The sequence below is a fragment of the Battus philenor genome, unplaced genomic scaffold (assembly GCF_028537555.1).
Source record: "Battus philenor isolate CCGP_79_NKW_IND1 unplaced genomic scaffold, ilBatPhil1.0.hap1 SCAF_11, whole genome shotgun sequence".
In the NCBI taxonomy this organism is placed as follows: domain Eukaryota; kingdom Metazoa; phylum Arthropoda; class Insecta; order Lepidoptera; family Papilionidae; genus Battus; species Battus philenor.
In genome coordinates, this window is record NW_027181673.1 from 4075908 (window position 1) to 4101677 (window position 25770).

At 33.8% G+C, this 25770-nt stretch overlaps 1 protein-coding gene across 1 annotated transcript in view; it reads right to left on the reverse strand.

The window, feature by feature from the left end:
- Positions 1-420: 420 nt before the first annotated feature.
- Positions 421-25770, reverse strand: part of LOC137929684 (uncharacterized) — a 35183-nt gene continuing 9833 nt past the window's right edge. Inside the window, exons 2-9 of the mRNA XM_068772745.1 lie at positions 21413-21703; positions 13708-13918; positions 11975-12337; positions 10826-11011; positions 8545-8666; positions 4842-5003; positions 3730-3900; positions 421-733 (exon numbers count right to left, since the gene is read on the reverse strand). Of these exons, the coding sequence (XP_068628846.1) occupies positions 443-733; positions 3730-3900; positions 4842-5003; positions 8545-8666; positions 10826-11011; positions 11975-12337; positions 13708-13918; positions 21413-21619 (1713 nt within the window). The 5' untranslated portion in view covers positions 21620-21703 and the 3' untranslated portion in view covers positions 421-442. The remainder of the gene's footprint in view (positions 734-3729; positions 3901-4841; positions 5004-8544; positions 8667-10825; positions 11012-11974; positions 12338-13707; positions 13919-21412; positions 21704-25770) is intronic.

Consider the following 25770-nt stretch of genomic DNA (forward strand, 5'->3'; position numbering starts at 1 on the left):
GCATATTTCACTTCATAGTATAAACATTAGACGATTAAGACTTTTTTTTTTACTTTTACAGATATAAGCTAGACTTTTTTGGGTGCGAGTAGTAGAGGCCGAAGTGTCGCAAAAGGAAAATTTGAAAATGTCAAAAAAAAACTAAAGAAATAGAAAATATTTTTTTTTTCGTAACGTTGTATAATATTGTATTTTATAATATGATATTCAATAAAGTATTATTACAAATATAATTTATAAAAATATAACATTTTCATTTCTAAACACATGTTTTTAAACAATAAAAGCAATGTTTGAAATCGATTCTTCCTCCAAAACACAATGGCACCTTTCGATTATTACCGTGTCCCAAAAAAAAGTGGCCAAGCATTTCTCGATATCAGTAAATAAAAAATTGTATTACTAAATGTAATAATTATTTTTACTTCTGAATTGAATCGTGTTAACAGTATTTTTCTTTCAACACCCTTCTTAATATCTTGCCTGCCGAACTTTTAGGTACACTATCTATAAAAACAATATCGTCTATCCTTTTGTAAGAGGCCACTTTTTTGTCGACAAATTCACATATTTCTTTGGCTTTAGTATTACAATTAGATTTTAATACGACGAAGGCTTTAGGTGTTTCGCCCGTGGTGGGGTGAGGTATCCCCACTACCGCCGCATCCTTTACGTCGGGATGTTCTCTGAGCACTGCCTCCAGCTCTGCAGGAGGCACTTGGTAACCTTTGACCTATAAATACATGCAGAATGATTAATATGTAATATAGTATATATTCAGGGTACATTGTAAGTGTAAAACCTTAAAAAGGGTGTATAACTCATTTACTTACAATAACAAATGCGTCTAACACTTGAGCCAAAAATAAATGATTTCAGAAATTCGGATTGATATAACTTCATATTAAAATTAAATATAATTTACTATCCATCCATGCAGCCTTCATATTGCCAGAATTTATTGGCCTGTTGCGTTTCTACAAAATCTAAAATATTTCAGAGCAATCACTTCATTGTTATATTTCATTTAAAAATAGCAACTGTTGGATAAAAAATATTCGTATGAATAGGATTGTTTTCTATCCAATATTCCACTGCATTCGTACAAAGCGTTTCGCTTTGCCCTAATGTTCACGATATTAGAACAGCTTGACGTTAGTGATTTCTCAAAGTTAATGCAAACGCCTCTCTCCAGAGAATATTAACTGCATACTATACTATGCACCTATTTCAGTGAATGCAACGCATATTAACATCCTCTGAAATCGTATTTAAGTGTCTGTCTAAATTCATTACGTACAAAATCACCTTCATTATACATTACATCTACCAATCAACCTGTGATTAATTGAAAAGTGGTTATTGTATATATACCTCTTATCAGCAACAAGGTCTAAACCTTTTACACCTGTTCCAATCACAATATTGTCATCATCATGGCAGCCGAAAGACACCCGCAGGCATAGAACCTTCCCCCCCCCCGCAAAATTGACCACTGCCACTTCAGACGAGGAATTCTTCGAGCTACGACGATGAACTGGGGTCCTTTGCGGATCTCCGAGCATATCACCTTATTTTCTGGGTGACCTTGATCCTTTTTATAAGGCCCATCCTTAGTGATCATGTTTTAGATCATTATGTCATCACTTAGTTAAAGACCTTCGTCTTTCATCCTAAGATAAAAAAATATAATCTTCTTCTTCAACCGATGGACGCCCATTGCAAGGCGTTGATCTAACCCAAAGATTTATTATACATATTTATTATACAATTTTGTTGCGATACTTTTCTATACTATTGCAGTCATTACCGAAAATTTTTACTATGATAAACTATATGTAGTATACTGCGATACAAATAAAAAATATATCTTTTACATTTTTATTATTAGTGAAGAGGCATTCCACGTAATTTTTCAATAATGCAGCCTGCATTCAGGGTCTTCCAAGGACTTTAACAGGACATCGATGGACATCCTACGTTGACATTCACTTTGCCAATCCGCTGGACTATGTCGTTTACTTTCATTTGTCTAAGCATCTCCTCATTTCTAAATCTACCTCGTAATCAATATATTCATTTAATACAATGTAATCAAGACTCATAAACAAAACCCTTCATAGTATTTAGGTCGTAACTTAAACAAACTTAATGTTATTTAATTACACTTGAACTATTGGATAGAATATTCGAATAATTAGGTATCGAGGCGCCCTATTTACTTAGCGCCCCAAGCCAACTACTCTCTGCTAGGTTTAAATGGTAAATTAGAGAAGTTACGTTGCGTTATTTGAACTAAATTAAACACACACCACAGCAGTGACGTCACTGGAATATTCTAGAAACTAATTTGAATAATTTATTTATACTCTTGATAACATGATGTTTCCAGGTTTCGTATATGATTTTTAACTATCACATCTCTCGGATTAATACTTACGTATTCGCGGAAGTGATAATCCAGGTATATAAGACGACAGAAAATTTTACAAGACACACACGAGATATTTCAGAATATATCTCCAAATTAACGTACTAGAAACTGGCCTTTCTATTAGTATTTATTATTCCGTATTACGCCCAAAATTTTTGTATTTACAACAACGTTTGATTAATTCTGAATAAGTTAGATTTGTGTATTTCAGATCGTTTCAGACGTAGAACTTCTACCGTTGGACATAGACTTCACTCGCAGATTTAGAATACGACCAGTCGGAATCGGTCTGCATCTAACGTCTTTCAATAAAGTCAACTTTAAGGCCACAGCGGTAATCTGTTATTCGAGTGTGAACTACCTACTGCCACTTTAACCGGCTAATCCGCTGGACTTTAGATTACTTTTGTTAGTGTAAGGATCTCGATTTTGTTAAGAAATCCCGAGCATAGCCCTCGAGAGACTACGTTTCTAGTCATTATTATTATTACTAAGTCACTACCGCAACCGCTGTACCGCGCATTAAGTATAAGCGTAGCAAGACGAAAAAGGAGAAAATGGAGGGGGTAGGAGGTTTCAGCGGCTCCGTTCGCCTAATAAAACGCAAACATGCAAAAAGGCGCGCAAAAAGTGTAATTGTAAAAACAAAGGCAATGTCTGTGCAATACAGGTAAAAAGGACTACTATAAATTAAAATTAAATATTGTTCACTATTTGATGTAACATATTTTTACAGCCAAAAGTTATTAGCATTTCCATAGAAAAAAATAAATGAATGTATATTTCTGAGTAATTGCTTGATATACGGTTATTTCAAAAACGTGTAAGTTTTTTAAAAAAAAAACTTACTAACAAATATGCTATACATTCACATGTCTGGAAGCTTCCAAAGAAAAGTTACTGGAGCCTTCGCTTACCACCTTACACTTTTTTATTATTATGATCAATTTACCACAGAGAACACAGTCCTTATGGACTGTCTATTATTTCTGGTTCTAATATTTTTGGTCACGTTTTTGCATATTGTAGTGTTTGAGTAAGTCTCTTAATGTATCTTAACGACGCCCTAATGTCCAGTTTTTAAGATTACGTTTCGTGTGACCACTTCCTCACACCTACTCCAGTATTTGTGCGGCGGTTGCTGTATTCGCCACATCTGTGTAATGCACACCTGAGTTCGTGTGACGTGACATCGTTACCATGGCATGATGGACACTGTTACACAGCATCTTGTACTTTAGACTTATTAAAAAAAGTTTCTTCGTCCGCGATGTACATAATAAGAAATGTTTTACCTTGATCAGTTCCTTTAGTCTGTCGGATATAGTGACGTTGCCGGTCTCGTCTGCGACCACCAGGTCGCCAGTTTTGTACCATCCGTCCTGGGTAAAGGATTCCGCGTTCGCTTGAGGATTGCCGAGGTACCCAAGCATTACTTGAGGACCTCGCACCAGAAGCTCGCCTTTCTGTGAAAATTATGATCAATTTATTAATTGATATATTGTTGATTTATATATTATTATAATTGATATATTGTTCTAGTAATTTGTCTTTACATGCCTAAAAGAAATACCGTATGTCGGATGTTATAGTACAGAAAATAGATTTAAGAAGATTTAAACTTCCGCACTTGCTCGATCGTCAGTCCGGTTCGGCCCGCATACCCCGAATTTCACCTAACATATTGCCAAGCGTTAATATAATTTATGCCCCTTGCAAATCCTTTTACTTTGTCGTTTTGTTTTTTTTTTTTGTTAATTCTACCTTGAAAGAATACAAAATGTACATATTTATTGATTAAAAGATTTATTTATTATTTTGCTTCATGTATTTATAATTTATGCTTTACTAACAAATTTGTTTTTTAAACTTCTTCGTATGTTGCGGATTTAATACTATTTAAAATTTTTCTTTTTGTTTCTTTAATATTCAATAGTTTAGCAGTGAAAATTGATAAAAAGCAACAACACAATCAACAAAAAAATTCCAAACTTATTTTGACTATATAAAAGTTTTTCTTTAATAACGCAAAAAATTTTAAAGTTTCGGATTTTTTGATTAGTTCTATAAAGATTATATTTACCATAGCACCTACCAATAGTAATCTGCCTGTTAATGGGCCAATTTATGTGCAATAAACTGCGTAAATTACCAGATATATATTTTTTTAACTTTGGCACCATCTTTTGAATAAACTTTTTGTTATAATATAACGAGTTATATGTAATATTTTACATTTTTGTTCATTCACACGGCCAGCCATTATTGTTTCGGATTTTCAACCGCATTTATACAAAGCTTGCTTTGTCCAAATATTTGCAGTATTAGAATATGAGTTCAAAATTTTCTATGTTTCTTTTTGAAATATGCTACATAAAATTAAAAGTAATTGAAATATGTAACTTACTTCATTGGGTCCCAAACTCTTCATATCGGTGTCAACAATCTTAAGTTCCGTGCTTGGGATGGGGTATCCCACGCAACCGTAGTTCTCCATGTAACGAGGTGACATCGTCACGACTGGGGCTGTCTCAGTCAAACCATAGCCTTGACGGAAATCCAGCTTGCGCTATAAACATCGTTTTTAAAATTAAACACTTCAACCTGAATAAGCGTGCTGACGAGCACCGGCTTTCCACGACCTTGGTCATCGATCTACTATTATGTAATTTAGAAACAATATATGCCTTTCACCAGCACATGGCGTAGGGAAGTAAGTCGCAGAGAAATACACACTTTTAAGTGTCCTCCAAAACTATAATCTGTCGTAATATACAACTGAGCTTTACCACATCAGTAAATCACACGAATATTTACTTTGCTGAGCTCATATTTACTAGTGAGTAATACATATTTCGAATATACGATAAAAAACAACTAAAAAAGTATCTAAAAACCTATCTGAATTGACGTAACTTAAAATACACGACAAATTTTACACTTTCAATTAGCATGACTGTGTCGGTAGGAAAGACTAAATCTCTACCAGTATTCTAAACTAGTAAAGCTTCAATACGTACTGTAGATATTTTGTATACTAATATAAAAGATAGAAGACGGAAGTTTAATCCGCTTATACATTATTATACTAGCAGTCCTTAGTCCGTTTAACGAACTTAAAAAACGCTTGTTCTACCACCCTTGCGGGTTGAATTACTCTTTTAACTGATCTCTTTTCAGCGAAAAGGATATTCATATCAAATATCAGGTACCTAAGCCTTATGGTACCAGAAATATCGTGATGAGTCAATTGCATAGGTCAGGGTTGTCCAGATTCCTTGATAGTCGCGAGCCGCAAAATAATACAATTTACAACAAAAAAACTATTTTTTTTTTACAAAAATTATACGATAAAAGTACAAAATATATGTATTGAAGTTAGATATAGTGGCACCCGTATATCAGCACTCCTAATAATACTTAAAATGCCGATTAGTTAATTATGATCGGTGTTTAAATTTCGCTAATTTTATAGCGGAATAATAATTATTGCTATTCACACCAGTAATTTGTTTCGATTTCCCAAGAGATGACATAGGTTATATAAATTTAAATATTGAAATAATTCAACAATCAACCGGAGCCAAAAATAACAGTTCAAAGAGCCGCATGAGACTCGCGCGCCGCAGTTTGCCACCCCTGGACGAGACGTACTCCAAAGATATCTATGGGAGGATATATCATTATCGCTATGCTTGGTAGACACGGTGGCGATCGCAGTGTAGTATCATGGTATGCAGAGGAGACCGCTGTCAAACCTCTGGAAACTTGTTTGTGAACAGTGGCAATCCTATATAATATATATAAATAAGAAGCTGTGTTTGGCACTAATCGGTGTAACATAACTCCTGAAGATGCCCCGTGGAGGGATGAAACACGTGTTGAGTAATTTGGCGGTGGCGGTTGTGTGATTCACATTGTTTGCCGCATACGCATTTATCAGCGGGCTGGCGGGCGGTGCACTTTATTGCATGACTACCACTGCATGTGCGGAAGTGGCTAAATATTGGTCCTTTTCTTACTTACGATCACAAGTCTCAATCCTCTACCGCCGGGCTACCACTGTTCAAGGCACTACTACTAACAATAGCACTATAAGGAATGTAAAATAAACATTAGTACACGACAAGTACTGTAATATACTCAGAAGTACTATCAGCTATATAAGATAAGCACCGTTACACTGTACATCGTCATCATCTGTATGATAACCAACCGGTCTCACCGGAAACGACACCGCACCGTATATCGCAGGGCCAATCCCACAGCATACTATATAAAACCGTTTCTGAAGTTTCTTCTGCAATTTCTTCTTCTAGCTCTAACGCTTTCCGAAGTGATAGTTACTATCCATGCAACATCAGCTGACCAAGTTGAGGTTCAGCCGTCTCAGGGCCCTTGTGACAGAATTCCAAACGAGTATTATCCTCAAGTGACAACCCAAGCTGGTGTCAATAAGGATCCTTGAACCTAGTCACTTCATGGAGCATCAGCCGTAGCGATATAAGATCTCAGCGACCTCCCATTTCGGTGATATAGTAGTATGTAGCGGCTTAAGCCGAGACGAGAGCCTTCAAGATTCGCGACCTTAAAAGAGTACTTAAACTGAATCCGCAAAATTTTCAAATACTATTTGTGCAGCAGTGAATAAACATTTGAAAAAAAAACGGAGAAGGTAGACAAAAGTCAAATCGTCTGTTAACAAATATCTCGCGTGATCATTAAACACCCCCAATGTTCATAGTTGTAAAAATAAAAATTTTTAAGATTCTGATTAATGAATCAAAACTTGGAATAATATGTAAGGTCTTATAATATGCTTTCGTTCCGCGTGGCCTATTAAGACCTGTATTAGCTTTCTAAAATAAATTTAATGCGGATGGGGCTAACGGACGGTGCACTTTGTTGCACGACTACCACTACATGTGCGGAAATGGCTAAATATTATTTCTAAAAGAAAGCTTTGGTCTTGGGTGTACACTATAAATCATCATCATAATACTTGCCAATAGACGGCGTAAGCCTCCCTCAAAAATCGTCACGAAAGCTGATCTTGCACTGCTTGCATTCAGCGACTACCCGTAACTTTAACTATTTCGTCGTTCCATCTGGTGGAGTGGATACCCACACCGCATCTAGTGACTCGTGGTCATCACTATAAGTTCTTTCGGCCTCAACAACCACGAGCGATTGAGAGCACCTATATACATATAGGCATACAAACGTAGCGTTCATTCGTTCGTTCATTTCACAAGACTGTTAAAAATATTTGCACGTTCGAATTCGAACAAGAATTTAAATTCGGAAGCCTCCAGTAATGCTACCGTCGTCTTTACATTTAGCCTTAATTTTAAGGAACAAATACGTGCACCGGTGGTATTTTCCAACTAACCGCTAAATGCGTATATTGGAAACCCTCGTTCGAATATTGTGAAAATATATGAGGCTATCTCAGCGGCTAGCAATATGACGCATTCTTAAATGATCGCTTCACATATATGCGCATATGCATATATAAATGCACGCATATATGCACACTTGCATATGTATACATTTATTTATTAATATCACTGTTTACTTAGGATCAGTTACAGTGAATATTTGTGAAAGTAACAATAATGCCAGAAGGTAGAAAATATAACCAGATTGAGCTATCCTCGAATCAAAGCTATTACCTTTTTTCCAAAGGCGCCTTGATCTAAAAAGAACCAACAATAAAATCAAACGTTTTTTGTGGTCACTTTTTGCAATATCCTTAACACAATTGAAGAGTAATTTATTTCTAAGATTTATTGTCATTAAAAAAAACTCTTTGGACTATTATGGTATATTTTTATATTTTTATTTAAGGAACGTCTTCAATTGATTACATGGTAATTCAGAGATATTACATCAGTGTATTATAATAATGTAAACAGTTGTTCACAAAAGGTTTACGAGTTTTTAAAGCCTTCATGTATGTATGCCCACCGTTACTCCTGTGATCTCAAACCTGAAGAATCTTTTAAATCAGGACACGGTTACGTTACCGAACTATTAAAAAACAACATAAGAAGGCACCATGGGGTTATTATAGAATATAATGAAAGAAAACGAAGATTTTTTCTCACCTTACATCTCGTAAAAAATCTCTCTGCGTCAGTATCAGCCAGTGGAGCTGCACCGTTTATAACTATTTCTAAGTGCTGGAATTTCTCCCAAGTACCGGCTGGATGGGTCGCCATTGTTATCACTAAAATTAAAAAAAAACATGTCAACAAACACTTTTTTTTACCTAGCTTGCACTGCTGCCCAAAAGATATTTGCAGTGTCCACGGGTTCATAAGAGCAAGGCACAAAGGGCACTTATTCTAAAACGTTTTTAAGATTGTGAGGCTCGGTGGTTCCCTCCTTCGCTTCGGTTCGGACCTCTACACACAACAGTTTCATCAGATTGCAACTAATAACCGGATAGTATACAACTTAAAACATTGATCAATCAGGTTTCAATCACGAATTCCATTTTTAAATTTGAGAACAATGAAGAATACAGTCATCTAGAAGTTTAAAAAAAACACCTACGAACGTTTAAATTTTGATTTCTTTTCTGGCTGCTAAAAATGCTACGAATAAGTTTTTAATCATGTGAATATGTTATTGGCCAGCTGCAGAAGTGCGATACTGTGTTTAAAAAAGGACGTACCAATGATTAAAACTTTGAACGGCGGATATTTTTTTTAATAAACGCTTTTTAGTTAATGGCTCGATTTTCCGGAAAAATATTCACTTCTAAGTTATCCTGTAAACGTCTTTTGGATAATTTTCAATGAAATATATAATTTATCAGACAGATTTAAACATTTTTTTTTATTTTTAACTATTATTTTAAAGCGATTTTGAATATGGAAGATGTGATGAAAGCCAGTAAAAAATTTTGCTTCTTAAGATGTGCAGAAAATGCTTCGTGACTTAGCCACTAAGTTGAACGACAGTCCAAAGAACCTGGCAACACTAAGAAGACATGGATTCTGTTAAGAGAAGGCTTGGTTCTGGAAGAACATGTACCAAAACACGGGACGACAGGGCTATTTTGTTATCACCCTTCTGTTATCTATGATTTTTTGATTAAAGTTAACCTAAAATTATTGGCTTATTATAAAAGGCAGGAAGACGGTTATGTATACTATTACTTTTATTTATACTACACTAAGTCTACTAGACTATATTGCGACCAGATTACATCTATACTATACTAAGACTACTTAACTATACTGCTACCAGATTACATCTATACTATACTAAGACTACTAGACTATACTGCTACTAAATTACATCTATACTAATTATTTTGTTAATTAATCAATTACTAATTAAAACATAGCCTTAGAATATTATATGTATACTTACACTTACTATTTAATTATGTTAACGTCTATCAATTCAAAATTAAAAAGTATATAGGCACTTCTCGAAAATATATTGCACGTTCAGAAATTCATCAAGATGGCGACCAATGACCAGTGATATTAAGAGAATTGCTTTTCTAGCGTGCTTTGGATAACGTTGTAAAGGTGGTGATTACATGTGAAAGAATTAGTATTAGTTAAAATTTCAATTACTAATCAAAGCATAATACTAACGGTATTGCACAATTGTTCATCGTCAATTTACCCACGCATTATTTATTCGCATGAAAAGGACAGAGCTTAGAACAGCAGAACGGGTCGAAGAGTCAACAAACAATAAAAAAATATGTTGAATAGTTGTTTGCGACATATATAAACAATCTTTTGTAGTCTTTTCATATATCTATACTTTTGGTATCATTATCATCACTATCATTTAAAGGTCCACTTCTGGGTTTAGACCTCCGCCATTGATTTCTAATAGGATGGGTTGGAAGCTGCCAGTATGTAACGTCTTTGAATAACCTTAATAAAGTTCTCAGAGTGTTTTACGCTTGCCGACCTTAAGGTGGTCTGTTTGATTTATTTTCTTCATGGGATTCGCTTTTATATTCGCTTCATCGCTCGTAACGTCAACTGTTTTGCAAGGACCTAGGATCGGACCTAGATCCTTGCCAATGCATGTTTGAATAGCAAATGAATATTACCTAATGTGACATTTGCCTTCTATTCTCTAGGCCCTTTTAACTGATATTATGATACTTTGTAAAATGTGCTCGAGAAATTCAGTAATTTTATTAAACAAAATTTTAACCATACGATTTAGATCAGTGTTTCCCAACGTGAGGCTTAGCTATGCCTCACAGGGAGGCAATTTGATTGTTAAGGGGGGGCAATTAGAGATTTTAATTTAAAAATTACATAAGGGGATAAAAGAATTTTAAAAAAGGCTTAGGTGGGGTATGACACAAAAAGCATTGAGTAAGTTGGTTTTAATTATGCTTACCAAGTGGTGGTGCAACAAATAGAATATTCGCTTTGTACTTCTGGAGCGCGTCAAAGAAAACCTCTGGCTGAAACTTAGGCAGGGTCACCAGTTTAATTCCTTGTGACATCTTATGAAACATGAGAACACTTGCCCCATAAATGTGAAAAAAAGGTAGCACACACATCACGACATCTTGATGTGACACTGAAAAGAAATTACAGACAATCGTTACCTACAGAATCAATTTATAAATTTTAAACTGAAATATCTGGTGTGATTTAACAGTTGAAACCAAAGAAAGTAATAACATGTTTTTATAGCTGAATTGTTCATACATTGGGACATAAATTTGCTTTAGAGTATTGACCGGATGCACTAAATCTAGTGAGCGTTTCTAGGTAATAGATCCTTTTAAATTCTCGTCCAAATTACACCAGAAAATCATACTTTATGGTTTATTTCCAGTGTCTTTCAAGGTATGTAAGCAGTGGCATTTTTTTAATCATACAAAATATGTGCACAAAGTACCATGGTAAACTTACGTATGTATAGACACAATCTTAAGCAATAAGACTGTCACAGAATATTGAGGATGTTTCTTAACTTAGTTTGTTTTTAATTTGAGTCTTTTAATAGTTTTTATTTACTTATCGTCAGGATTCACAACCACACTATTGTTTCCATTCGCATTCGCTTTGGACCAATATCGTCTAACTATTCTTTTACTATCGAATTTTAAAATACTTTCGACAAGCTGTTTAAAGAACGATGTGAAAAGACTTATTGGACATGGTCACCCATATTTACAATAGACGGATCAAATAAGGGTCACTGAATCACCGTTCAATAACTAATCACCCTATCGATTTAGACAGGCGATTAGTTATAGGTGTAAAAGTTTTAATAGGGTGAATTTAGCTCATTTATCAGCATCCTATCATCCGTTATAAAATGATCACTGTGAAATATGTGACAATTTTTTTTTGTGGGTCAAACCAATGACTTCTAGCAAACAATAGTTCAGCCCGAATTTTGAAAACACTTTTTATTTCTATCATAACTTTTATACCTATAACCACCTCGAATGCATGCGTAATGCCTAGGTGAGACAGATGCGACCACGATTGCTAAGTCAAAAGCACACAACTAAGAGAAACAATTACTTACCAGTAGTTTCGTTGTGGCATTTTATTAACGGTTCGTTTATTTGTTCGCAATTTGCTATCAAGTTTTTATTCGACAGCATGACACCTTTTGGCAAGCCTGTGGTACCGCTTGAGTACGGAAGAAAACAAACGTCATTGACGCCTCTTCTTACTTCCTTTAAACAAGATATATCAACATGAACGTCTTCAGCTAGTTCGTTAAATGCAACGACGCCTTCGGGAGTCACTTCTCCGTTGTTCTTCACAATTATCACAGGAATATTCAGCTTGGCTAATTTTAAAGCCTCTTTTACAATATTTACTAACCCAGACGTGGCTACGATAATTTTAGAATTACTCATCAATAGTTGTCGATGTATTTCGTCTGTAATTCAAATACATTGCGTGTTAATCAAACAAAAATATTATATCCAATATTTTCATCATGTAAAATTTGATTAGATAGGCAGTGTAGTATGGTCATTGAAAGTGATACGCGGGTCGTCAGCCCCGAACGCAGCGGATTTGGTACCGGCACGGTGGATTCATAGAACACTGCGAAGTTACGTCACATCGAAAAATAATTGTCGTTAAGAGTAATGTCACTTCACGATGAATATGCATTTTAAATATTTTTTATTTACGATTCATAATTACGTTATGTTTACAACAATAAATTACTCGTGATTTGCTTATCACAAATAATAGTTTTACATCGATATCACTTATCGAATGCTATGATAATGCTAAATCTATTTTATAAAAGCGTAAGGGACTTATCACTATAATGGCACTAACGTCTCTCGAACCAAATATTCATAAAAACTGGTAGGTGAATGAATAAATGAAAAGTGAAAGAATGAATTGATTAATGAACTCTCTCTAGTGAATATATCTTGCAATATCATAACATCAAACTCGGTTAATAAGAGTTGAAAATCAAAATAGTGAATGCATACGTTAGAATGCTTTCTCAGTTGTACAAGACCAAATTTTATTAAATAAAAAAGGATAGATAATGGTATGTGTCCTCCTGTTTCTTTTGTTATTAGCAGTCAATATTTAGTCTTAGCTGCTTCAGGTAGATATCATTTTTCCCGTCGTAATCATCATTGCTGAGGGTCATGATCCCTCCACGGATGCTTCCATATGGAGGGGTTTGGGAAATTGTGGTTGGTTCCCGCGTCCTTCAACTCTCAGACTTTTAGGACTATTTAGCTACTCACGACTCCTGTAGCTACCTTGGGGCTTTAAATAGCGATAAATTGTTACATGACCGCCACCAGCGCTGACTGGTTTACAACCGGGTTTAGTCTCTCACTTATAAATCATCATCCTGTTGCATCCGGAGGACTAGCACTAGTAGAGGTAGAGCTATAGTGTCCTACCACATGCCTTTTATCTCAGGCAGAGCTGATAAAGTGCTTTTCTTCAAGGACCCAGCCACCAGACTAGATGTCGCCTAATAAAGGTTCGAAAAAGTAGTTGTATTTAAATTTAAGAGTGCCTAAAATTTTAAAAATACAGATTAAATATGACAAATCATACGTCAAATTTGTTTTACAAAAGTGTGTGAATATCACTTGACGTATTCTGCATTTCATTTACAAGTGAATGACCTCCTGTATTCGTTATTTATACTTTCAAAAGATAAGTTGTTTAATAATCCGATATTATCTAATAGATACGATCATAGTCAAAATTTGGTTTCGTATATTAATTATAAATTTAAATCCACCGTCTTTTCGTACTTACAAGCAGTATAAGCAGGATTTATTGTACTTATGATGCCGCCAGCCTCCATAATGCCGAGCGCAACAAGAGGGTAGTCAGGTATGTTAGGTAGCATAACGGCCACTGTGTCTCCATCTCGCAGTTTAAACTTAGTACGGAGATTTGCAGCGAATGTATGTGACAGTTTAAAAGCTTGCTCGTATGTGTACCCTCTTCCTGTCAGCGCGCATATCTGCAAAAACATAAAATTCAATACATAATTCAATAGATTCAATACACATTTATTACGCAAGAATCTCGAATCAAAAAAGCACAGTGAAAAATATAAAATATACAATTGTAATGGTCTATCTATACAGATTGATTGGTTATAGATTAAATAGCTTTGGGGTTAATGCATTGCTCATTTATCTGCATAACGTTTTAAAGATTGTACACGTATTTACAATTAACCTGTATAATCACTATTACATAAAACATGTTAATTTAGTAACTTTTTTATCTATAGAAATGCGACAGGCCAAAATGCCAGTGCAAAGTCTGCAAGTAAAGATAGTATAATAAATACTTCTAATATATTTCGTTCTTGGACGTTTATCATCATTACTGAAGGTCGTGCCCTTCCTGGAAAGTCTTAGTCGAGTATTCTTGCCTGGCCCGTCACCACCTGCACAGTCTGTCTATCGTGCTGGTGATCGCCCTTTTAGTCTCTAAGTCTTTTCGGCCCCAATGACTATCGGTTGTTGCAACTGCCACTTCTGAGGAGCAATTCTTGGAGCTACGTCAGTAATCTTGGTTTTTCAGCGGATCTCCTCATTTCGAATTCGATCTCGCAGCGAAATTTCGAGAATAGCCCTCTCCATTGCTCCCTGCGTGACCTTGAGCCTTCTTATCGTAAGCAACAACGTCTCGGATTCGTATGTCATCATTGGCAAAACAAATCGTTTAAAGAGGTATCAAAGAGTTTTTCTTTGAATTTTGAATACAAAGGTATCATAACGTTATTTATTTATTTAATATTCTTTATTGCACACGTAAAGATACGTTTAATAAGTTTTACAATAATATACAAAAAAGTACAATGGGCGGTCTTATCACACAAGGCAATCTCTTAAAGACAATCATAGTATAGAAAAGGTAAAAGTACTAATAATGAGTAGTTTACGTGTACATAAAATACATATTGACAAACAAACGAACATAAACATACATAGACATACAAACTTAAACATACATACATATGTATATAACATAACGTTATTAGCGTCGGTGACTACGTCAGTGCTTATGTACGGAGTACCCATATGGTCCGACGCACTGAGCAAACAGGAGTCCCGACGCAAAATCGCCTCTGTTTATAGAGTCAGCACTCTACGGGTAGCTAGCGCCTTTCGTACAGTATCGGAGGATGCGGCATGCGTGTTAGCAGGTATGGTTCCTGTTGCGCTTCTTGCAGACGAAAGAACTGATCTGTACCGAAGCAAAAAAAGCAAATCAGACCCAACTTCAGCTAAACTTAGAATTCGGGGAAGACTGAAAAGCTTGCAACAGTGGCAATCGTCCTGGGATAAGTCGACGAAAGGAAAATGGACGCGTAAGCTAATACCAAACCTAGAGCCATGGGTGAACCGAGATCATGGAGAGTTGAACTACTACCTGACTCAGATGATATCCGGCCACGGCTGTTACCGAGCGTATCTCCATAGGTTCAAATACGAAGATTCCCCTGACTGTCCTAATTGTGTCGGACTGATTGAAGATGCAGAGCATGTCTTTTTCGTCTGCCCCCGATTTAACGAAGCCAGGAGGTCTTGGGAAGAAGGTGTAGGATGCAAAATGTATCCTGAAACTCTGATAGCTACAATGCTATCCTCGCCTTCGGCCTGGGAACTTACGAGCGCGTACTGTACGACGGTGCTGAAGGAGTTGCGAAAAATAGAGCAGGAGCGGAGGAAGTTGGCCTGAACAGCCACTCTATCAGAGAAAGCTGCGGGTAAATCCCCCCCGCGAAGTAATGCCTGACGGCCATGCCGTGGGGACCAGGGATACCGAAGAGAGAGGATTGTTTTTAGTCGGTATTGATGTCTAGATCGAGTCCGACATACGGGGCACCAACATCAGGCCCTATGATACGTAAAAGTATTTTTAAACCTCTATAAAAAAATATGTATATAACATATATACTTATAATAAATAAGGTTTAATACATAAATATATTAAGTATTATAAATATAATACAATAATAAATAAAAACATCTAACTGACTTCGATCAGTATTGGTTCGATCGCATTTGCCTCAGAAAGGAACAGAAGAAGAAAAGGAAATGAATTAAGAGATAAATAATTATAGTTATTTATTATTTCTGAAACCATTGACTTTTGGAAGTGGTGTACCGTACATTAATTGACAGTAAAACAGCTATATATTTCTTCTAAGGTTGTAACAGGTATAAAAAATCAACCTGCACAGTTATATTATAGCATAATTTATCATAAATACTCTTTTATTTCTAACAGGTTTTATTGTACATTTAAAAGTACCTATAAAAATATGATAAAATTAGTCACGCCATTGTTTCAAGCGACGTACGCAATACATTACATGTGTTAATAAATCACAAGGGTTATTTTATAAAAATTCCAATCGACGTTAACAACGATACATACAAAAACGTAGCAATAAAAGCGTACGTTACTAATTGAATAAAAAGCAAGACGAAAAACAATGATATAATAATTTTTTTATGTTAGCATTAAATACGAAAAACAGTGTAAATTAGCAATTATTTTTAAATGATCTATTAATTCGGGGAATTAGGATTTATCAGAATAAATAGTGTAAGACAATACAGACCTTTTAAGATTATTATGTACCGAATAGCATAGACGGCTTCTTGTTATTGTTGGATTTTAAGAAAAATAGTATATATTGTTTTTTTTTATCCTCTCGTACTGCCCTTTCTGATTTTGGTACAGGGCATTTACATTTTCTTTTTAAATAACACTTTTCGCATACTTTTTTATTTCTTTACTCTTCTTTCATTCTATAATTCTCTAGTATTCCTCTACATACTAATTTCCTTTCATGCATCGTCTCTCTTCTTCACCTCGTTCCTCAAATATCACAGGATTAAGTAATTATCACATTTTTTCGCATTTAGCTTTATTTTTATGCTATACTATTTTATATTCTTATTTATTCAATACAAGTTATCAAATTTTATCGCAGATACGATTTTCAATTTATCTACATTACTTGTGTTTTATTTTCGACTTACTATTTTGTATGTGATTGACATTTTTTTTTTGTTTTGATTACCTACTGTAGTATTGTATTGTATAACATCGTTCATTTTTTTAAATGGACTGTTTGGGGTTCCCCCATCTTATTATTGCGACAGGGAAGAATTTTACAAAAAAAAATATAATTTTCTTTATTTGCATTCTCTTCACAAGTCCTTTACAATATCAATCGCTTTATTATCTTTCAAACTTAACAATTAAAAGAAAAAAATTAAATAAAGTATAGAAATAAAAAAGTATGTGAAAAGAATTATTAAAAAAATGTAAATGCTCTGTTCCAAAATTAGATATGGGAGGAGGGGAAAAAAATACAATATATACAATTTTTTTATAATCAAACAATAACAAGAAGCCGTTTATGTGATTCCGTAGATAATAATCTTGAGTGGTCCGTATGTCTTGAACTGTTTATTCTGATAAATCCTATATCCTAATTAATAGATCATATAAAATAATTGCAATATTACACTGTTTTTCGTATTTAATGCTAATATAGAAAATTTATTATATCATTCTTTTTCGTCTTGCTTTTTATTCAATTAGTAACGTACGCTTTTATTGCTATGTTTTTGTATGTACCGTTGTTAATATCGATAGGAATTCTTATAAAATAACCCGTATGATTTATTAACACATGTAATGTATTGCATACGTCGCTTGAAACAATGGCGTGACTAATTTTATCATATTTTTATAGGTACTTTTAAATGTACAATAGAACCTGTTTGAATTGAAAGAATATTTATGATAAATTATAAATATACATATATATATAAATATATATATATATATATACACATATATGTGTGTGTGTGTGTATGTGTACATATATATATATATATATATATATACACAGCACTTTTGTTACCTATTAATATACGGTATACCATATTCCTTCAGTGGTTTCAGATATCATAAATAACCTGATTATAATATAGTAAGAAAAAGCGTTACAAAATTTTTGATTACTCGTATTAAAATTAGTTTTGTTTATAATCTGTCCCTGTAAATTACACTGCCAGATTGGCCTTTTTAATAGAAAAGATAGATTAATGTGACATCATTTCAGACTAATCACATAAAGTAATTTCTTTGTATGTACAGCGTGATTGGAAATAAGTGTAAAAGCTAAAGGTTCAACAAAAACAAATGATCTATAACTTTACCCCTTTAAAACTTTTACATATGTAATCTATCGATCTGTATAACTATTAGTAGTCTGAACAACTGTATTTTGCTTTCATTTTACTTTGAGGAAAAGTAATGAAATCTTTGGAATGTTATCTAACTTGTTATCATCCGATTGCTTACTGTTTCCCTCCTGAGCGTTAATTCGTATTAATATATTGAAGATTAGATTAGTCTTATCAGATTAGGAGAAACCGAAAACTTAATAACTGGATTTAGAATCAAAGGTAAATCAGATCTTTATTTATACAACAAAATCATATTCCATAAATATTAATTTATTCCGATATCAAGAGATTCCTAAAATAATATTCAAATTTTAAGAGAGTTTGTCCATATACGACCAATTGGCTTTCGTTTCTTTTAGCCAATTAATATTGCCGTGGCTATAAAGTATGATTAATTATAGGATTAAAATGTATAGGCCATATAGCTTTGAAGATTTGACACCTAATTACAATGACCCTGTACAAAGAAATCACTCTAAAATTTAAAACATTAATTAATAATTCTTATGAAATATTAATATTAAAATTTATATTTTTATTAATTATAATAATAAACTTCATATGAAATATAAAGTAATTACAAAAGTATTTATTAACTAGCTGAGCCCGCGACTCCGTCCGCGTGGAATTTAAAAAAAAGATATTTGGTTTGTTTTATTATGTTTTCGTTTAATAATTTTTCCAGAGTAAAAGTAGCCTAAGTTACTTATTACATCAGTTACCTACCAGTATAAGTAAGACAGGCAGATAAAAACAATTTTTTTTAAAAATAGAATGAGCATCGTATAGATGTAAGTATATAGTTAAAAGGGGTTATTTTAATATTACAAAAAGACATTCCAATTTTAATTATTTATGTAGATAAATTTATTTTATTTAGGAGGTAAGGCTGATTAACTAATTTAAAGTCTGAAGTTGCGGTTTTTTTGTTTTCAGAAGAAAATTATAGCCAAAAAAAACTAGAACTCCTGTTGATTTTCAGACCTCTTGCTTTTCATTTACTTTCGTTTTAAGTTCACTAACTAATAATCACAGGACATCTATGTCTCTTTTAGTTTTATACACAGAGTTATACACTGTGATCGTTAAAGAAATATGGTGTAACATATTAGCCAGGCAATAGCAACCTACCAGTTTGGCTCTCTTGGGAGCTCTTGTTTCGTAATGCTTAACGGGTATTATTGACGAGTGATAGCTTAAACTGAGGTCCCCCGAAAGCCTTGAGTCTCCTCACTGTATGCAGATTTCGCAAAAGCGACCTGAGTGCTCGACGGCCTCCAAATCCGGTCATATAGTAATATGTAACGGCCCGAACCCAGGTTTCTCTGGTAGATATCGAGCTTCATTATCTTAAAACGGGTCCCAGGCTAGAAGAACCCGCGGAATCTGCAAATGCCATTTTGGTAGCAGTGAGACTCCAGGTCAATAAAAAAACGTAACATTCTTCCACCAACCCAGTGATCATAATCATCATGAGAACTATACCCTACCTATACCAACCGCAAAGCATAGACCCCATAAGATCGTCAGTCTCCCTAATATAGTTACCCACGCCTTGTCAACTAGCTCGAGCGAAAATCTGTCAGCTAGATAGCCGTAGGTGTCACGAGCGATATGCCGCCAATAAAACAACAGTGTAGAACCGTACCGTGGAAAAACTACATTTGCAACTGATGTTATACAAATTTGTAGTTTTTATGCAATAACTAATATGCTGATATTTTCTATATTGGTTTTATAAATACAATATATTATAATGGAATCAAAAACAAAGGTGAATTTGTTTATAATATATTAAGTCTTTATTTATTCTTCCAAGTCGCTATATCCAGTCCTAAAACAGTCGGAATAGTCTTTTTTCGGTATAGTCTTCTTCGATTTATCTCCTCAATCGTGTGAAAACGGCGTCTCCGGATTGGACTTTTAAGTTTGCTGAATAGCAGGAAGTCGCAGGGAGCTAAATCAGGCGAATACGATAATTGCGGAACAATACGAGTCGAGGTTTTGACGCCTTTTTACCAAATAATTGTGCTATTTTGGCACCAATCGAGACTTGACGCGTTTCAAACACAAAACATACTTCAAAATTATTTGGGCTCAACCAAGTATTCCAAGTTTTGATAAACAGATGTTTGGCAAATGTAAGAAAAGTCCTACCAACTTCTCTTACCTTCCTTCCTAATGCCAGAGAGTTTTAAATGACAATTTCACCTTACTTTTTGATCGCAGTATATATATCGCAATTTTCATTTAATTATTGACTTACTTGTATTATTATTTTGATAAGATCATTTTTAGTTATAACTCGTATACGTCACGTAAAGAAAGACCGAAGATCCCAATTCGATAGAAATTATAACCAGATTGAGTTCGCTCTCAATGACATCCCTTAACTTACAACTACAAAGTTTCTAAAGCCGTCCTGAGCTGAGAAAAGCCAGCAAAAACCAAAAGGTTTTTTTTTTGTTGTTACATTCACAATATTATTAATACTGTAGAAGAGTAATTAAATTCCATGCGTTAATATGAATTAAAAATATTTATGATATAATAAGATTTTTTTTAAATTAGGATGTCCATTGCACACAGGCACATGCATATATTTTCAAGAGGTCCGGTTGAATTGACCTGAATCCACAAGTCATGAACAAGGTCTCCTATCTACCTTGTCGTAAACATATTAAATGAGAATATAATTCAGAGATATAATATTCAAGTAGTAGTACCACACGCAGTTTCCCATAAATATGAAACTAACCACATCGCTATTATATATCTTAAGTAATTAAATTCTTCTTATAATTAATAATATTCTCATACGTATAGACTAAATCAAATAGCGCTTAAAAATGATGGTCGCAGGTGCCTTTAGGTTCTGGAGTGAAAGGAACCGTCTAGCAAGCGCGGGGAAGGACGGTTAAGATCATCGGAATACTCTGGAATACGCTACTTTCGGTCCGGTCTTATCAGGTCTTATTGGAAATCTACGTGAAAGGCCTATGTATAGGTGGATAACTAAAATAATGATGATGGCTTTACAATAGAAGAAGAAACAATATCATCATCAAGTCAGCCGATACATGTCCACTGCAAAGAAAAGGCATCACCTAAAAATCTTCACAATGAATGATATTGCACTGCCGTCGGTTTACCTAAAGGAGTGACCGAATAAATACCGAAAAGAGTATAAATATGTTATCTTTAATAATAAAACTATAGATACTCACCGACACTGTTCGTTCCGGCCATTTTTCCAAATTCTGCCACACGTATTCATATAGCGTGCAATTTGGTATTTCTATATCCTTGAACGGCGACTTGATCACTCTATCCTGCGCCCACGCGTTCAATCTTCTTGCACCCGAACATCCAAATTTTGGTAAATTCTCCAACACATTTATAACACTGTTGATAGATTTAATTTTTTTCAACATTTCTATTACACGTCGTTGTGCACTTTACAATGTTGTTAATTCAGTTTAAGTTCCGTAGCGTCGCAAACGGTTTCCTTAAGAACACTAAAACACAATGTAATGTACATTTACAACACTGTTTTTACGATCGACCTTATCTTCATTGCATATTAGCATTATTTACATTTAAGTGGTACGTTCATTATCTCATTATTCGATATTAAATCTTCAATTTATTGGGACAAACAAATTGCGATAATAGAAAATAGATTATAATGTACCTAATCACATTGACGACTTTATACATTTGTTTGATTCTCTATAATAGTAATTGTAGCGTAATGTATTTACTTTATCGAATATTCATTTATTTATAGTTTAAATGTAGCATTTTTTTGTTACTTCAGCATCTCTTTCTTTCTTCTATACTCTTGAATATATGCTTTGTTATAACGCTATCGTAACCGCTACACCGCGTCTTATAAAAACGTAGAGATATGATGACAGAGGAAAAAAATACACGAGCGCTATCTGTCTTACTTCCCCTTCTCTCACCGCGCGCATTCCTAAGGCGTGGTACTGCAGTTTTGGTAGCACTAAAGTGATTATTTATTTAAATTTAGGTTAACATGACAATGAATATATTTTTAATTACTATAAATATAATACTTTGCTCAGTACTTGTGATTTAGACTCTAATTTGTTAAGATGCTATTAAAAGGAAGTTCCAATATGGTTCTTATTTATATCAAACTGGATTTTCATGCTATCAAAATTCTTCTAAAGATGATACAGATGATCACTGTAATATATATTATGTGGTAGATAAAGTAATCTTTAAGCTTCTAGATTTATTTTTATTTTTATCGTCGATAAGGCAATAAGAACACGAGACTGTAGTTATCGGTGATTGTGACGCCAGCGGCTTCCAAGGATATAAATATTTCATTCATAAACATGACGTCGCACATATGAATTAACTTCTAATACGAATGACTTCCAACATTTGCATTAATGACTTTGATTTAAAAAAAATAATCTACTATATTTATACCAATAAAGTGACAGTGCAAATTAGTAAACTATAAATAAAGGTATAAAAAGTTGTTTTTCAATAACAGAATAGCCTATCTTTCAAGGAGAACCAGACGCTGACAAAGGTTAACGTAATATATGAATGCACAGTGAAGTGAGTGTAAATGAACCACCTTTTTATGATAAGAAAATGAGGAAGTAATCATAAAAATGTTTATAACCAATGCATAAAACTAAAAATATGTATATATATATACTAGCTGATCCCGCAAACGTTGTTTTGCAAAAAAAAATTATTTAATTTTCTATTTAAAAATAAGGGTTGATCGTAGAGGGGTAAAAATTTAGGGTTGTATGTATTTTTGTATGTTGTATCATAAAAAAATAAAACCAAAAAATTTCGTCAAAAAAATAAAAAAAAATTTTTAAGGGTGAACAACCCTTATCACTAAGGGGTATGAAAAATAGATAGTAGCCGATTCTTAGACATACTAAATACGCATATAAAATTTGGTAAAAATCGGTCAAGCCGTTTCAAAGGAGTTTAAGTTCGAACACCGTGACACGAGAATTTTATATATTAGATATATATAAGAACAAAAGTAGTGCTATGTCACTACCTGATTATATAAATATAATACTACCTGATTATTTAAATAATAATGGTAAAGAAATATTTACTAGACCTATGATTACATTTTATCCTTTTATTATTATTATTTCATTCTCTGTTTCTTTATTCTTTCTGAGGCTAGTGCAATCCAGGTTAGATTGATGTTTTATTTATTATTGAATTTACAATTTTGTATTATTCTGTATTTATAATAAGTTTATGTAAATAAATGCGATATACATATGTATGTGTTTGTCTATATGTACACGTTAACTACCCAATATTAACTCTAATGTTTCCATACTGTGGTTTGGTTTTTTTTTTGTGCGTACTTTATTGTGCAATTTTTTTGTACGGTGTATGAAGTAGATCAGTTCTTGTATATAAGGCCATGGAGACATATTCAAGTGTAGTAAAAACAAGTCGTCATCTTAAACTAAAAAAGTTAACTCAAAACGAGTGCGTGTTATCTTCATGTGACGAAAGCGATTTTAATTCTGTTACGTACCTGTACCTTAAAAAAATCGCGTATTTTTAGACTACGAAGAACAATGGTAATACGTTTTTACGATTTCTTATAACTTTGTGTAGTTTTGAATTATTTCCTGCATATTTTGATTGATAATAATGATAATAATAATAATAATAATAATTGATTTGTTAATAATTTTGCGCAAGCTAGTTTTTGAAGCTAAACAAGAATTTTTTTTGTGATTTTGTTGTGCTTTTTCTTATATGCGGTGCCAATCCATCGCCGAAAAATAGATTTGAATGTACTTGCCAACATTAAGGATTTTTTTACTGAAGTCATATGGTTTTAATAGGATAATGCGTAATAACTCGTTTTTATTGAAACAATGAGTTCAATGCATCGAAAAATTCTAGATCGCGTTTTCAGCTGCTAATTGGCAGCCTCATTCTTGCAATTATTTCTTTAATGGAGCTTTGTTAGAGTTTATACAGAGCGAATCGAAAAGATTACATTATTAAAACTTAAACTCCTTGATTTTATTTACAAAATATTAGAGGGACCGGAAAGTAATGTCGCTTTCTTAAGTTAAAGTCACACGACTACATTTTAACAAGTTTTTATTTCTAATCTAATATATAAAATTCTCGTGTCACGGTGTTCGAACTTGAACTCCTCTGAAACGGCTTGACTGATTTTTACCAAATTTAATATGCGTATTCAGTAGGTCTGAGAATCGGCTACTATCTATTTTCCATACCCCTAAGTGATAAGGGTGGTCCACCCCTAAATTTTATTTTTAATTTTTTTGACAATTTTTTTGGTTTTTATTTTATTATGATACAGCATACAAAAATACATACAAACCTAAATTTTCACTCCTCTACGGTCAACCCTTATCTTACATTTGTTAATTAAAAACTTTATTTTTTTTTTTTTTGCAAAACAACGTTTGCGGTTTCAGCTAGTAATATATATATATTTACCTTCGTTATCAACAACCTTTTGCCATCTAGTATACATATTTTCAATGCCGGAGCGGTAAAAATCAATTGGTTGTTGTAAAATATGTCGACAGAAACAACATTATTTTCCGGTCCTCCTAATAGATTAACGTAATATTTGATATTTGATTAAAGAATCAACATTTGCATGTCTTCTCATTCGTGGAATCTTCTCAGAGTGGACGTGGTCGATTCTGGCCCCTGCTACTCGCAACGTCTCCGTGTAGCTCGGTGTTTGGGATAGTGAGATCATTTATTTACAGACAGTTCCTTGCATCACCAAACGTTCCATTGAGTCCTCATTACGAGTGATATGTTCAAAGAACTTTCGTAATTGCGCACGATAACTTCTCTTTTATGTTGAGTTCTTTGAGGATCCGAACGTCGGTTCGGTGCATGGTCCTCGGGATTCTGAGCATCTATCTCCAACACCACGTATCTAGGACGTCAACTTTCCGACTATCCAAATTCTTCAGCGTCCAGATCTCTATTCTTTCTCTCTCGTTCGCATGTAAATATTTTTAACTAAATTTTTGCTCAAATACTTCGTTTTATCTTTATATTTTGAAAATAAAAAAAAAATATATGAATATATTTACAATTTTTTTTGTATTCTGATATATTACTCATGCCCAATAAACAAAATTACTTAGCAAATGTGTTTATTTTCACAATTATTGTCATGTACCTAAAGTAACTTCATATTATTTAAGTACATACCACATTTATTTACTACGTATATATCAGTTTTTTTTTTCTTTTGAAAAAATATATTTACGTAAGTGAACATAGACGAAACATGTATGTGTAAATAGACGAAATTTGTTAACCTATTACTTTTTTACCGGATTAGTAAGCAACCGTGCACTTAAATCGCGAACGCTCCCTGCACTAGGGTTAAAGGCCCATGAGAGTGGTTTAGTTTTAGCTGTCACTTATTGAAAATACCCGCTTAGTATTCCAACATTAGGGTCCCTTGTAGGCCAAACTTAGACTTGGTCGGTTGCTCTTCTATCGATTATTTATGTGGGTTAGCACGAGAAAAAATCCA